General features: G+C 44.5%; 1 protein-coding gene across 2 annotated transcripts in view; it reads left to right on the forward strand.

Moving 5' to 3' along the window:
• DMC1 (DNA meiotic recombinase 1) overlaps positions 1-16,063 on the forward strand; it is a 1,020,186-nt gene that overhangs the window by 139,348 nt on the left and 864,775 nt on the right. For both annotated transcript variants that reach the window (XM_069652814.1, XM_069652812.1), the window contains exon 3: positions 4,444-4,488. In XM_069652814.1, coding sequence (XP_069508915.1) covers positions 4,444-4,488 — 45 coding nt within the window. The remainder of the gene's footprint in view (positions 1-4,443; positions 4,489-16,063) is intronic.

Consider the following 16,063-nt stretch of genomic DNA (forward strand, 5'->3'; position numbering starts at 1 on the left):
CTGTCAATTGGCGCAAATCGATGTGATGTTATCGACCAGTCACCACCCCCAGACCGATGGTGAAATGGAGAGGACCAACCAGACTCTCGAACAATACCTGCGTTGTATGTTACATCAGACTGAGAGTAATTGGAAAGACATTCTTTGGATCGCCGAATATGCATACAATAATTCAGTACACTCTGTAACTGGACAAAGCCCCTTTTATACCTTATATGGGCACCATCCTCGAACCTCAGACCTTGACTCACCCCAACACTTAGAAATGCCCGCAGTGGACCATCTGCACGCTACGATTACACAAGCCTTTAAGGAAGCAACTACACATTTAAAACAGGCGAAAGAAAAATACAAGAAAGATGCTGATCGGCATAGAAGTGATACTCCACAATACCAGATAGGGGACCAAGTATGGTTAGCCACAAAACATATACCTCTAAAGGGAACACGGACCTTTAACCCCAGATATTTGGGACCTTACTCTATTAAGGCCATTATTAACCCGGTGGCTGTCAAGTTGGACTTACCTGCTAATATGCAAATTCACCCCGTCTTTCATGTGTCACTTTTGAAGCCAGTGCAACCAGGGTCAAGACTAGCCAAGCCACCAGACCCTATCCTTGTAGACGGAGAACCCAAATTTGAAGTTAAGAACATCCTGGACTCCAAGCTGATAAAGTCAAAACTCTTTTATTTAATCGACTGGAAAGGTTACGGACCACAGGAAAGGTCATGGGAACCTAGTGACCATGTTCATGCACCCCGATTGGTGAAAAAATTCCACTGAAATTTCCCAGACAAACCGAAACCACAGGGAAGAACGACTTTAGGAAGGGCCTTGGGGGGGAGTGCTGTCATGATGCCTACCCCCGGGGACCCAGACCACGTACAGCAACCCCGGAAGCAGGCATCAAGTTATCCTAAGCAAGCCCAAGAACCCCTGCTAGGGGCTATTTGGGCCCAGTCCTGGCGCCTATGGCGCCAGGCTCATATGGAGAGTCAGTCCTGGCGCCATAGGCGCCAGGCTCATAGATTAAAACTTACCTGATGCAGACCATGCTGCAAGAGCTCCAAGCCAAAAGAGGCTTGGAAAGGACTACTTTACTTAGGGACTATTTTTTACTTGTGCGGGGCTGGGGAGGAATACTTACCTGGGACTACTTTGGAGGCTATTTAAACCACGCCCGAAGAGCAGCACACGCTTCGCGTTATTCTGCAACCAGCAGCGTAACGCTCACCGTGCCTGCAAGTCTGCATCCAGCCTTCTGCCACGCCCGCCTCGAGTTTGGAGCTCCTAGAAAAAGGGAGAAAGAAGTAGAAAAGGTTAGAACAAGAGCAATACCTTTAATCCTTACCTGAATTCCCGATCCATCGCGCCTTCGAGCTGGAAGAAAGAAGTTATTTTATGCGTGTTGCCTCGCCTGCTGCAGCGCCGCGCTGAACTCACCGGCCTTTGCAGCATCTTCACATTCCACTGCATCCTCCTGTATGTTCCCGCCGCACTCCGGCACCTAAGGAGAAGACATGAACAGCAAGGTGAGCCAAGGGAATACACAGAGGAATATTAGTTACCCTCCCATACACTTACCTGATTTTACCACCGGGGGTACTATTCCTCTTCACGGGTCGGCGCAGCTTCCACTGCATCTTCGCTGAACCCCGGCCCCTAAGGGGAAACAAAAGGACAGCAAGGTGAAACCAAGGGACTAACAAGGGGAACCCTCCTCACCACAATAGACTTACCTGATTTTACCGCCGGAGGTATTATTCCCCAAGACTTCATACTTTCTCTCAGCGCCTAAATAAGGGAGAAAGCAACAGGTTACATATTGACATTATTTTATCGAACTGTGTTGGAAAATACAAATCCTTACCAGAATACTACCGGTTGCCACGAGGAACTTTTCATTAGGATCAAGCTGCAACCTGCAAGGAATCGGACAAGAGTGAAAGTCAGGCATTTGAACTCTTACGAACTTTATACTTACGGCGTCTTGCCGGGAATCTCGGAGTCAATATTGTTCTGGAACTCACCAATTCCTTCGAGCCAGTGAAGCAACTGGTTATCAACGCGCCCCTGCCCTCAATGCAGGATGGAGAGCTCATCTTTTCAAACCATCAGGTGAGACTATAAGAGGGGACATCAAAGGTGATCTGTGGGGAGAACAGCGGGGGTGGGCGGATTTACGCTCAACTCCATGGGTGGTTAATTCCCTTTCTCCATTTGCAGAAGAATATTCCTACGGGCCAAGCAAACAAAGCTAGTCCAGTCCGTCATCTCGGCCCTACACGTCACATTGGTGGAGACCACAGCTTTCCAGTTCCGATCGATGCCTCTGTGGGAGCCAGGTGAGCGTAACAGGTATTTGAGGGGGTGGCTATGGGGAGTCTCCCCCACATTAAAAAAGGAAAAAGTGCCAAAAAACAAACAAAACATTTTCAGAATTAGAAGAAAATAAATGTTGTTTTCAGTCTAATTATTTTCTCTCCGTGTTTTAACATAGATCCAGGAAAGTGCATTTCAGTTAAGGCTGCAGATTATTTTACAAACAAAAAATTGTATGTTTATCTCAAGTCTTACAGAATTGTTTGTTTGTTCCCTTAACCCGAATCCAAAGAGAGACTGGAAGACAGGGCTAGATTTTGACAGGCTGGAGGAGGGCCGCCCAGGGGGAGGCACAACCCATCCCAAATCCCACACCAGCTAACCCCCATCCTATTTACCATATCTGAGTCCCATTAGACCAGAGGGGTGCTGCAAGGAGGGCTCAAAGCCTTATAGAAAACAAAAGGGCTCAGATAGTAGTTGCTGGACCCAGGAAGAAAAGTTAATTCAGAGCACGCTGGAGAGGTGAAGGGAAGAAGCTGGAGAAGGGGCTGTAGAAGGAGCCAGAGAAGTGGCTGGGAGCGTGGGGAGAGCAGGAGACAGGTGGCTGAATGATAGAGCCAGAAAACAGGGGGAGGCAGGAAACATGAGGCTTCGGGGAGGACCCTCGAGGCTAGCTAAAGACAGACCATGAATGTGGGGAATCAAGAGCTCTAGTGAACAGGAAAGACAAATGTTATTGAGGTTGCAGGGGATTTACCCATGGAGCCAGGAGGAGAAGGGCCAAAAGGAGTGGAGGGAAGAAGGTGCCCAAAGGGATGACGTAGGTGGGAACATTGGAAGTGAATTTTGGAATCTTACTTGTTATGAGAGAAGTACCCAGAGGGGTGAGGAAGGTGTCCAAGGGGGTGAAAGAGATGCAAGGAAATTAGAGAACCTGAATAGTTTTAATGGTGTTGCCCAAAGGGGTTAAGGAGGTGGGAAGGAGAATAGACAGTTGGTGTGAAAACATTGTGGTGATGGTTGATAAGGTAAGAACAGGCGATAGAGGAAAGTGAATCAGTATGGGCAGAGGAATTGGTAAAAGGTAGAAGAGTGAAGAAGCTCATGAAGGTGAAAGGAGAGGTGACAGAAACAAGTGAAGGTTAAACTTGGGGTAACTTCAAGGAGGCAAAGGAGACGGTAGTGTAATGAACTGGAGAGGTGAAATCAGGGTCCGTTAAGGCACTAGGGAAGGAGGTAGTACAAAGAAAAAGAACTGAGAGGTTGAATTTGCGGACCAGTAAAGAAATAGCGGAGTCGTTAGTAGAAAGAGGTGTGGAGTAAAAGTTGGGTGAATATGAAGTAGTGGACCCGAAGTGGCACCAAGTACGGATCTAACACCTGGGACTAAGAAATAAAGAAGAACTGTGGGGAACAAAAAGCAGGAGCGCTTAAAACTCAGTTCTGAGACCAAACGAGAAGAGACACAAAGAACTCGGGGAATCGGTGCACAACCCCATAAACCTGTCACTGAGAATTAATGAGCAAATACCTCAATGGAAATAGGGTGTAGGAACTCCTTAAAACCTGGGATCATAAGATCACTATTTATTGTGTTAATTTGATGGGGGACACCCGGCCCCCAACTTACTGAGAATTATGGAACATTTTGTTAGAACGCTTTACTATCCCAGGATAAACCTTCTTTTGCCCACTGGTCCCTTAGCACTACCCCATTGTGGAGAATAACCAGCCTGAGTTTAGTTCAGACCCTACATGTTTATGTTGGTCATGAGTTGTACACATTAGTTAATAAAAGCCTGAGGTAAGTGTTTCCCATGTCTTGCCTCTTTGTTGATTAATGTCCCTTTTGTGACACAAGTAACATTACCTCTTTCGAGGGAACACATGATATAGGCTAAGAGAATGGCGATCTTGCTGTTGCAGAGCTCCAAAATGATTTAATAATGCTCCACGCAGTTGTGCTTAAAGTATTTTACGGTTATGCCCTGGTATTGTTTTGTGGGGGGGGGGGGTATCACAGATGCATGACTAAAGATATAAGAGCGTAAGAAAAGTATATGCTTTACTGAAAAGAATGATAGTTAATGTTCACTATTGTTCCTCTTTGGCAGGAATCCTTTTTCCAGGACATTGACATGTTACAGAAGCATGGCATTGTGAGTATACAAGAATGAATGCCCCCCTCACCTGCTTAAAGTCACTGCAGCAGAAAATATGTGTAATTACCTTTTATGGCGCTCAAGCTGTTAGTTACTCTATTGTGGGAGATAAATTGATTGCTAGATAGATCAATAGATGCATTAGATATAGAGATGGGTAGATAGTTTTTATGATGAGGCTGATTTCCACTTTATCTTTCCACCTCTGTAATGGCATGAACGGATGGAAAATAATTGTTTGGAGGGTTGCCCAGGACAATGCCAGTGTTATGATTTATTCACAATCTTCTATCCCTCAAACTTCAGTTTTGTTTTAATCACCGTAATTGGGAAGGGTATGCAGAGATATGGTGAAGCTTGATGTGCCTAGAGATCCAAGCTACACCTCACTGATGATGCCCATTGTGGAGGACCAGAAGAAGGACACAGAGGCTGTGAAAACATGTTAAGCATGATTTTTATTCTAAAGTAAAATAAGGCCTATCTCTCCCTATATCTATGGGGTGTTCCCTAGCTATTTCTATAACTAAGGTTCTCGTCAGTCAGGATGAATGTCCAAGAACAAGTCTGTCCACTGTCCAAATGTACCAGATACTCTGCCACTAATGTAAATAACGACAGGAGAATGACTCCCTTCTCCTGGTTGTTGTGTTTTGTCACAGGGTTTTCTATGTTCTTTTGTTCCACTCAATAGACCATATGCATATAGTCTCTTTTTATCTTCTGGTTTAAGTAACTCTTGTAGGGGACTGATAGTCTTCCTCTCTCCTTTTATGTCAACAATCTTACTTTTGTATAAAGTTCCTTCTCGCTTTCTTGTCGGGTTTTAGTCTCTCTTCTTAGAGTGCTTGTCATGTATGAGCTTTGTTTGTCTGGTCTCTTGGGTGTTTATTTCCCAAATATCTGTATTTATTATGTTCTCTTACTCATCTTCGGGACCTGGGCTAACTTTTCACTTTTTATTTTTTTTATTTTTTATGTTTTATCGGTTTAAAATAAATTTACCTTTAACATCATTACATAAATACAAAAAGAAAACATAAGAAAATACACAGTGAAATATTTCATTTGATGTGAACAAGAAAAAAGAGAAAAAACGAATTTCAAGAATTCAAACGATAAAGAAACTTTAAAAAAAAGTAATATAACATATTATTTATAAGAATCAATGTCAATATTCAGGGCTCTAATAAAATTAGTAACAGCCACCACAAGAGAGGTAGTTGAACCAGACAAACAATAGTTCCATGTTGATTCATTACCTCCACTAAAGAACAGGTGCTGAAACCTTTTAAAAGCATTACATCTGGGTCCTTGAACAGCTGTCCATAGAGTAACAAATGTTTAATTGTTTCCGGATGATCTTTATTTTGGCAAAACCTACAAAACGCAAACTCTTCTTTCTCCACTCCATACTGTACCAAGACCTCTTTAGTGTGAACCAAATTCCATCGACACCTAAGAAAAAGACGACGCATACCCCTGTCAGGGTAGATCGATAAGAAAGGGGTTAAAGTACCCCGCTTCTTATGGTCCCCCCGCTAGGGACACATCGAGGTATGCTGATGAAAACCATTCACTGTGTGGACCCAATCAAGGTTGGATAATGAATGCTTTACCTTGGACAGATCCCCTATCAATTCAGCTATTAAGGTGGAACAAAACACATAAAGTTCTTGCAATACCACAGAACCCTTTTCCTTGCAAATTTCTTTAAGATCCGCAAATAAAGAGCCTTCAGTAGAAACAAGGATTTACCTGTATAGTGAAAGATACCTCCACTGAGCCCTAGCTTTTAATGAGATCAGACCAAGCTCGTAGCAAATTGCTAAGAGTGGTAGTGAGCCAGGAATGCACCACACTTTCCTCCAAATGAGGGCCTCAAGGATATATAGTAAACTGTAGATAGATCATGAACTTCGATTCTGTATAAGATCTTCGGCACAATTTCCCCTTCATTAATACTAATACAAGGTAGAAGGGAACATCTACCATAACGGGAATCAATTCTGTGCAACTGATTAGACAGTGCGATTGCTCATGATCTCAACCAAGATCGAAGCACAGTTTTATTATTTTTAGCATTAATAAAGAAGCCCAGATAAAGGAGGGAGTCAATTGTGGCCACAGGGTTCCACATGTATCCACCACCGAAAAGTAACTTTCTTTTTGGAACTTGACAAATGCATCACTTTAGTCTTCGAAGAGTTAATCGACAAAGAATGGACCTCAACAAAGTTAGAGAGACTCTCAAGCAGGCGTTGCAGACCTATCGGTGTTGAATCAAAATTAAAAAATCATTAGCATAGGCCAGCCATAGAAGTATCAACTTTTGGAGTTTCAGGGTTACTAATGCTTTGAGTTGCAGATATTCTCCAATGTCGGCCATATGCAAGTTGAATAAACAAGGGGCTAAAATACAGCCCTGCCTGACCCCCCTTGAGGTGGAAATCGGGTAAAACAGCAAATCATGAGGATTTAGACGAACTTGTATGGAAGAGTGATCGTATAAGCCGATTATTAGCCTCAACAAACTGTGGGAAATATCCCATTTGTACATTTTATGCCCTAATAGGTTGCGATCTGCTACATCAAAGGCAGCTGCTTCCCTTCCCAGAGGCAAGGTGTTGTAAACATTTAATCATCAAACCATTGAGTGAGGTACCCATATTCTTTCTGAAGCAAATTTGACATTTTTTGACTCTTCCTGATATTATAGACCAAGATTCTACAAGCTGAAGCAAGATACCAGCAAAAACCTTGCTATCTGCATCGAGAATCGCTATATACCTATAATTACAAGGATCTGATCTAATGCGCCGCTTATAGATGGGCACAACGTGTGCTTGAGACCAGGCAGGCGGGAAATGCTCCAACCGTATCACATTGGTAAATAGATATGTTAGAATACATGCCCAGATCGTCGGGTCTGATTTAAATAGATAGTTAGAAAGATTATTTAGCCCCGGAGCTCTGGAAGAACTAATCCTGTTAATTATCTCCAAAACAACCTTGCAGTTGATAACGATGTTATGAGTCCTGTTGCCAAAATGGGAGACAACAGACAATTCTGGAGCAAGCCTATCCGTTACATGTCATTATAATTAATCAAAAACAGGGTGGTATTTAATAAAGAGACTTTTACAACGCAATCAATTTTTATAAGATTGCTGAATTTTCCAAATCTGAGCGTGTTTCTCCAGATCCGAGAACGCTCTATTATTCTGGGTCTGCCTAACAGAGCCGTCTCGTCTCTTTTTTTCCAAAACCTGGGACCATGAAATTCGCTTTCCCCCAATATTTATGAGGATATTCGTCAGACCATGATGGTGGTAATTCCTAAGATTGCTGAATACAATCAAAATGTACAGATAACAGGGAATGATCACTATAGTATGTGCTTGTTATTACCAGCCCAGAGCATTTCTCAAAAAGCCAGCTACCCACAAAGACATAGTCGATGATTGAGTGGGCGGCCCTATTGGTCCAAGTGGGCCGAGGAGGAATATCTCTGGAAACGGGCCCAAGCCTGTTAACCCTACAAGCCATCTTCTCCCATTCACCAATTTGAGATGTTGCTGACTAATCCCATCCCCCATGTCCGGCAGGATATTACATCGAATACAGTCAGAGTTCAGGTCTCCCGCCAAAAGAACATGCGCCCAGGGAATCTGTTAGACCACTCATTAATAAATGACATTATAAGATCAAGTTCTTCATTTAGGGAGCTGAAGCCAGAATGCCAATACACATTGAGTATCAGTAGATTTAAACACTGCCTCCTCCGAATCTCAAAGTATATAGCCAAAATTCCAAAGCTAATGTCAAAAGAGGCCACCCCATAACCTCAGTAAAAGTCTCCGTAGGGGCGACCCAGATCCCCTTGCCGCACTTCCTGACAATACACAGCATAACCATCAAGAGAATGGGAAGAGCTTAACCAGGTTTCCTGAAGGATAATCATTTTGTGATTCCTAAGCTCTTGGCATAGCTCAATGTTGTTTAAAAGATGGTTATGCCCACGCATATTCAAACAGACGAGTGAAAAAAACGAGAGTTGCAAGGAATGGAAGAGAGAGATTGCTTCAGCATAGTATGTGTTCGATGCACCCAGCAACCAAGACCAATATCGACTCTCCCAAGAAGCCAGAATCACTCTCTTCAGAGAGATAACTTGTTCATCCAAGACTGTGACTTCACCCAATGTTTTTGCTGAATTCACAGCAATCAATTGCCTCCTGTCAGTTGTATTACCCTCCCCCAAAGACCTATTGTCAATAAAAGGCAAGAGGTCAAAGCCTAGCATTCTAAGGTTGTCACATTCTTTTAAGATTATATCATACACAATTTTAGACTTCACATATATAAGTGCACAGTCCGTTCTGTGAAAGTCTATAAAGTCAGTCCTTTCCAAATCCTTAGAAGCTATATGAGTCAATGCAGGAATCTCCTTCAGAAGGATTAATAGGTTTCTATGGCTTAGCCCAACAGGTCGAGGATCAGGAATAACACTTTCAATTAGAATCATGAAGGGGTGGGTTAAGGCAAGGTCATCACTGCGCCCACAAGAATTCAAAGAGCCAAGTTCACTCGGACTCCGCGGGCCAGTTGGAAACCGCTCATATGAACTGCCTTGCTGTTTGCTATTTCCATAAAGGTCATGCGAGACACCTGAATCAACAAAAGAAGAACCTGTATTAGAAGCAAGTAGTCGGCTTATAAGGGCCATAGGTTGAGGGGACTGTGCTGAACCCCTTTAATGAACCAGTATTGATGGGTGCACAGTTCAATCCTTGGCCCTGAAAAAACAATGGGGCTTGAGTATTCGTTAAGGCCCTGTTGTAAAGTGACTTCCAGGCTTCTTGGGATTACTTATATGTTTATTACAAGTACTTAAGTCACAGTTACATGAAGTTATATACATAAGTGGACAGGACATAACACTGGCTCCCATCACCCAGGCTGGGGAGCTCTAACTGGCTGGGTGTGGAATCCTTGGGTAAACATTCCGAAATTCACAAGGCAACACTCCACATGACATCACCAGCTTTCACATGCACATCACAACACATCTCCTTCCTTTACTGATAAACATTACAAACACACTCAGGCACGATATAACACATCTTCCTTTACTGATTCACACTGCACCCAAACAGACACATCAAATAGACACAACATATCTCCTTTCTTCTCAAACGTCAACACACACAGACAAGCACACCACAGCATATTCCCCTCCTTTCCACATCCATCACCAGCATGGGGAATATCAATTCTTAGGGACACTCTCCCTACTTCTGTAGGCCACTAACCCTACACACCCACCTACACCTTCAAGCATCTGGGGTGATATCTCCAATCGCACTGGTGGATACGCTACCTCCAAATACTCTAGCAGATTCGCTACACGCTACCTAAAAATACTCTTGCGGAGGCGCTACCTCCAATCACACTGGCGGAGGCGCTACCTCCAATTACTCAGGCAGAGGCGCTACCTCCAAATACTCTGGCAGGGCGCTACCAAATGACACAAGCAGAAGCGCTACCTACACATACTCTGGCGGGGCCCTACCCCCAATTACACAGGCGGAGGCGCTACCTTCAATTACTCAGGCGGATGTGCTACCTCCAACTACACTGGGGCCCTGGCGGGGCGCTACCCAATTACACTGGCGGAGGCGCTACCTCCAAATACTTTGGCGGAGGCGTTACTTCCAATTACACTGGCAGAGGCGCTACCTCCAAATACTCTGGCGGAGGCGCTACTTCCAATTACACTGGCGGAGGCGCTACCTCCAAATACACTGGCAGAGGCGCTACCTCTAATCACACTGGTGAAGGCGCTACCTCCAAATACTCAGGCGGAGGCGCCACCTCCAATGACACTGGCGGAGGCGCTCCCTCCAAATACTCTGGCGGAGACGCTACCTCCAATCACACTGGCGGAGGTGCTACCTTCAACTACTCTGGTGGAGGTGCTACCTCCTATTACACTGGCGGAGGCGCTGCCTCCAAATACACTGGCAGAGGCTCCACCTCCAACTTCACTGGTGGAGGCACTACCTCCAAATACTCTGGCGGAGGCACTACCTCCAATCACACTGGCAGAGGCGCTACCTCCAACTACTCTGGCGGAGGCGCTACCTCCTATTACTCTGGCAGAGGCACTACCTCCAATTATTCTGGCGGAGGCGCTACCTCCAAAAATACTTTCATGCTCCTCATGTGGGAGGCGCTACCTCCACTGTACTCACAGAAGTGCTACCTCCACTATAGTCACGGAGGCGCTACCTCCTCACTTCATTGTAGCACATCCACAGGCTGCACACACTATGGGTGCTGCCCCATTTCACATCTTCTCTGACTCACTCTTGCTCTCACCTCACTTCACCCATTACACTATTTCATAACATCCCAAACCTTGCATCTCTCTAAAACCTGCCTTTTAATGGAGAGTGGTACTCCGCATTAATCTCCTAATCTACACACATAAAGCCACACTGGAACAATGAGGGAACATGAATGCATCTTATTATGGAGCGATGAAAACTCACATAAATCCTCACTGTTATGCTTGTAAATGTTACCTCCCAACTCACATACATTCTCACTACAATGCTTGAAAGGGAAGTAGAGTATGCTTGGAGGCGCTACCTCCCAGCAACACCTGTGGTATTCCACAACTCCTGTAGTATTCCTAACCACACACACCTCTAACAAAACCAAATGGGCACGCAGGCTCACCACCTTTACCCTGCACAACTGGATGTACTACCGTCCAGACCGCTGTGGCACACTCACCACATTTTTCTAGTTTAATGGCGGCGCTACCACCCATACAGCTGTGGTTTCACTCAACCACACTCATACTTACATATGCACTGGAGTCGCTACCTCCAAACCTGTGTGGCACTTTCACCCACATACAATACATATTCTGGGTGCTACCCAACACTCGACCTCTTTGACTCTTAGCAAAACACATGTTTTACCCATGTGCACCCATTTCATACATGAGTCACATAAAACAACATTTTGCATTACCATTTTGCAAAAATTACCATCCTAATAATCCATGTTGCACAATATATATACTTCTTTTCTCACCATTAAAGCAATAGTAAACTATATAATTACATTTCCTAAAATCCTTGGCAAGTTTATGTACCACCCTGCATCTTTGTGGCACTCACCCACAATCACTCTGATAAACTATGTTCTTGCACCTCTGTGGCACTCACCCACAAACACTTGTGTCTACACTGCCTAACAACTCAAATTCATAGTGACATTTGCGTACACAGCCCTTATGGCGTAACCAAGAAATTATGTGCATTTATTCCTGCATGTCCATGTTGGCTGCAGCCTACCCTGCAATCCCTCAATGGTTTCTCCAACCTCTCTCCCACCCTGCTACTGATTTGCACACATCTATGCATATTGTGCATGTTCAGAATGTCCAAATGAGTCCTTTTGAACCTGAAATTCCTCAAATGTGTTAAATCTAATAAATGTAACTTTTAACCGCATTTCCTGCACGCATATATCCACACAAAAACTTCTCATGCCCCTCCCATGCTTGTCAATCCTTAATCTGTTACAAAACTCTGTTGGTACCACAAACTTAATGCATACGCATATTGTGCATGTTCAGAATGTCCAAACGAGTCCTTTTGAACCTAAAATTCCTCAAAAGTGTTAAATCCAATACATTTTAGATTTGAACCTCAATTCCTGCACGCATATATCCACACACAAACTTCTTGTGCACCTCCCATGCTTGTCAATCTTAATCTGTTACAAAACTAGGTTGGTAACACAAACTTAATGCAAAAACAGTTAAAGGATACACGTTGCTGCTCCTGAATGTCCAACGTTATCTTCTGAAAGACCAGATTCGTGACCATCATAATCACTGAAACATAAAATGATACACTGCAGCCATTACTTCAAATGCGGTCCTTGTGCCTCCTCTGCAGTCGCAGCACCTTGATGCACCATAACCCAAATTTGTCGCATTCCCTTCACCAGGAACGACACTCATGATGACAATAATGACATCCTTGATAAATCCTATAGTGGAATTCGGATTTCCTACTGCGCTCTTATTCCTGTCTGATTTTCTGACTCACCGACGTGCTCAGCAGCGCTCTACATCTTTCAGCTGGATAATACCCATAAAATGGTAGGCACACTGTGAAGATGATTCGTAAGGGGGTCTCTCCTCTCACCCCACAACGCACTTCTTATTCACTTATCTTACGGCCCAATGCCTTCAGCTCTCCTTTTCCTGTGCACGGCAATGCATGTCGCCGGGTTCTTTCCTCATAACATCATTTTTTTTATTCTTCATCCTGCCTCGGTTAATGACTTTGGCTACCGGCTGGAATCTGTCATGGTGAGTGCATTCTAATATGAACATAATGCAGTTGTAAAGTGACTTCCAGGCTTCTTGGGATTACTTATATGTTTATTACAAGTACTTAAGTCACAGTTACATGAAGTTATATACATAAGTGGACAGGACATAACACTGGCTCCCATCACCCAGGCTGGGGAGCTCTAACTGGCTGGGTGTGGAATCCTTGGGTAAACATTCTGACATTCACAAGGCAACACTCCACATGACATCACCAGCTTTCACATGCACATCACAACAGCACTATGCATAGATGTAGATAAAGTCAGAGAGGTCTTAGTTGCATCCGATACTATTGGGCAATCAATTCCATTTTCTATTGCCATCTCCAAAACAGTGTTTAATGCTTCTGTTCCAGGAGCCGGTGTTCTGATGCTTATCGTTGGCACTTCCACCGAAGATGCCTCCAAATCAGATGAATTTCTAGGGGAACTAGGCCCAGAAGTAGTATGCAAAGCATTCGCCAAAGCTGCCTTCAATGCCGGCTGTACAAAAAGAGAACGTAAAAATTGGTGCACAGCCTGCTCATTTTGCTGTTCATAGGTCATATTTTTAGGTTTCTTAGCCTGTGAGGCTCGCTTTCTGCGACAAGTTGGAGGATTTAAGGGCAATGAGGCCTCTATGAAAGCAGTTTTCAAAACGTCTACAACAATTTCATCATCTACACAAATGACTCTGCAGATAATATAGGGTCCACATGATGTAATAGCAAGGTCTCAATTGGTGCAGCAAGCAAATGTCGGGGGCCAGACAAAGAATTGCAGGCATGAAAGGTGGAGGGAACTATCGGATGTGACACAACAGATGTTAGAGGCACCCTATCGAGCATGGAAACCGGTGTCACATCACCATATGTGAGATCAACAGCGCGAAACTGAATATGCCCGACTCCAACTTGATTGCGATGGTCAAACAATGTATCATTAATAGCAGAACTCTTGGCAGTTTGAATTTCTGTGGAGGCTTTCTTGTGAGAAAATAAACATTATTTTGCTACCACATGCAGATTGTGATCAAACTTAAATAGTAATGACTAGCAAAACTGTATTGCATTTAGTTTTTCTCTGCAGCCCCTCGTAGAGAAAAACCAATATGCAGAGCACTTGGCTGATTTTAATGAAAAGCCCATCTTAACCTTCACTTGATCCATCCTCAAGCTTTCTCAATACCACCGAAAGCCGTCATGGAGGTGGTGAAGTCGGCGAGGAATCCTAGTAGGAAAAAAGACTCAAGAGTTGTTCCGATTGTGATTAGGTAAATTAGACATCAACGACAGGTCCGGAGGAGTGTCAACAGGACTTAAATCAATAGAAGCCGTATGCGTAGTTCGGAGGAAAGACTGCAGTACTGAGCCAATTAAACGTTCAACCAGAGCAGACCTTTCAGAGGGAGAGGAAGCAAAGGTGCTTACAGAAATCGAACTAGCCCGAGAGACAGGAACAGTCTTTCTGGACAATTACTTCCATAGTTCCGAAGCAGGGGGAAAGAACGATGAACTCTTCGTATTTGTTAGATTCATCCACTGCAAATCGCTGGGCAATTAGGGCTCCGTAGCCATCTCTGATAGCACCAAAGAAGAGCCCTCCCGTGGAGAGGGAGGGAGGGATAATCTCACTGCTGCAGCTTACATTTCGGCGTCCGAAATCAAATGAGGTGAAAATGACATCTACAATGGCACTGATGTATAAGCAAAATGTATCTTCAGGCAGCAGCAGCAAGTCCTGCTACACTGCCCGGTGAACGCAAACGAACAGCCATGTAAAGAGTTACAATGTCACTCACCAAAGTGTAAAGCAAGTTGTCCAATAGCGCAGTTACGAATGGGCTGGAGTTGAGCTCCAACGATCCAAAAGCTCCAAACACTCAAAAACAAACAGCGTTGCACACCGTGCATGCTCCGCGTCGGTGTTGAGTTTTTATAATGAAAGCTGCTCCTCCAATGTAGTAAGGACTGCGAACACACTCAAAGGACTGCTTGCAAACATTTGCAGGTACTGTTTCCACACGAACACACAGCGCCACAATAGGTTTTAAACTCTACTTATTTCTCACGCTGCTTTCCATGAACATGGTTCTCATTCCACAACTTATTTACAAAGTTTTTCTCTATTATATTCTCTTTCTCATCTTTGGGACCTGGGATGCTTTTTTCCTTTTCCCAAGGCAACGAGTTGTCAACTCTATTCCTCTCCCACTTTGTGTATTTCAAGTAACAATGTGTTTCATGAACCCGGCTCTCATTGCTCGGCTTATTTCCAATACTTTTCTCATTTGCCTCGGACGAGTTATGTCAGAGTTATAATGAGTCCCTCTTAACTGTCTGGTAATCCCATTTCCTGTATTACCTACTATTCCTAGGGGCAAAGGCACTGGTACCGGTAAGGTCTTGTACTTTCTTTCTGCTTCTTCCTGGCTCGGTTGCTCCCTTGTCGTGCCATTTGGTTCAGATTTTTTTCGTTCTCGCCTTCCGAATCTAACTTGCTCTGTATCTTGGGGGGTTTCAGCACTGTTCTGCGGGCAGACAGCCCACCACCGTTACTGACTGTGTGGTCATGCCACCGTAGAAATCTCTCTTCAGTCACGCTGTGTTTTCCTCGGCTCTCACATGCCGGCCTCCCGATGTCTTTGGCTTTGGGTCAGAGCTTGACTTACTTACAGCAGAGGGGGCTTCCCCTGGTACTCTCTGCTTTCTGGCTTGTCTGGGCTTCTCGCCCTCTCTCTTTTCATATCATCCCTTTCGGCATCCTGGGCACAGTCCATCGGAGGGACTGATTTAAAGGGATATGGCTTCATTACGAGTCCGGCGGTACCCGTGCCGGAAAAACCGGCAGGCTGCCGCCAGACCCAAAATACCATTCCGCCTCCGTCGTTGCCGGAATCACCGGGCATTACAACCCCGGTGACCCGGTAATTCCGGAGGCGGAATTCCGTAAATTCCCATTCCCATGGAGTCCAATACAATGGAAACACTGGTTCCGTCTATGACGGAGCCAGTGTTTCCATTTACTCCTGCTAGGTCAGACCTGTGACACCTCCCGCCTACAGAACTCGGAATCAGCCGGTCCGGAAACAATAGTGGCGGCGGATGTACCGCCACCGTTGTTACCGGACCGGCAGACTCTAAATAAGGCCGAGAGCCTTCGTTTTCTG

The sequence above is a fragment of the Ambystoma mexicanum genome, chromosome 3q, assembly GCF_040938575.1.
Source record: "Ambystoma mexicanum isolate Mex_15411 chromosome 3q, UKY_AmexF1_1, whole genome shotgun sequence".
NCBI classification, from domain to species: domain Eukaryota; kingdom Metazoa; phylum Chordata; class Amphibia; order Caudata; family Ambystomatidae; genus Ambystoma; species Ambystoma mexicanum.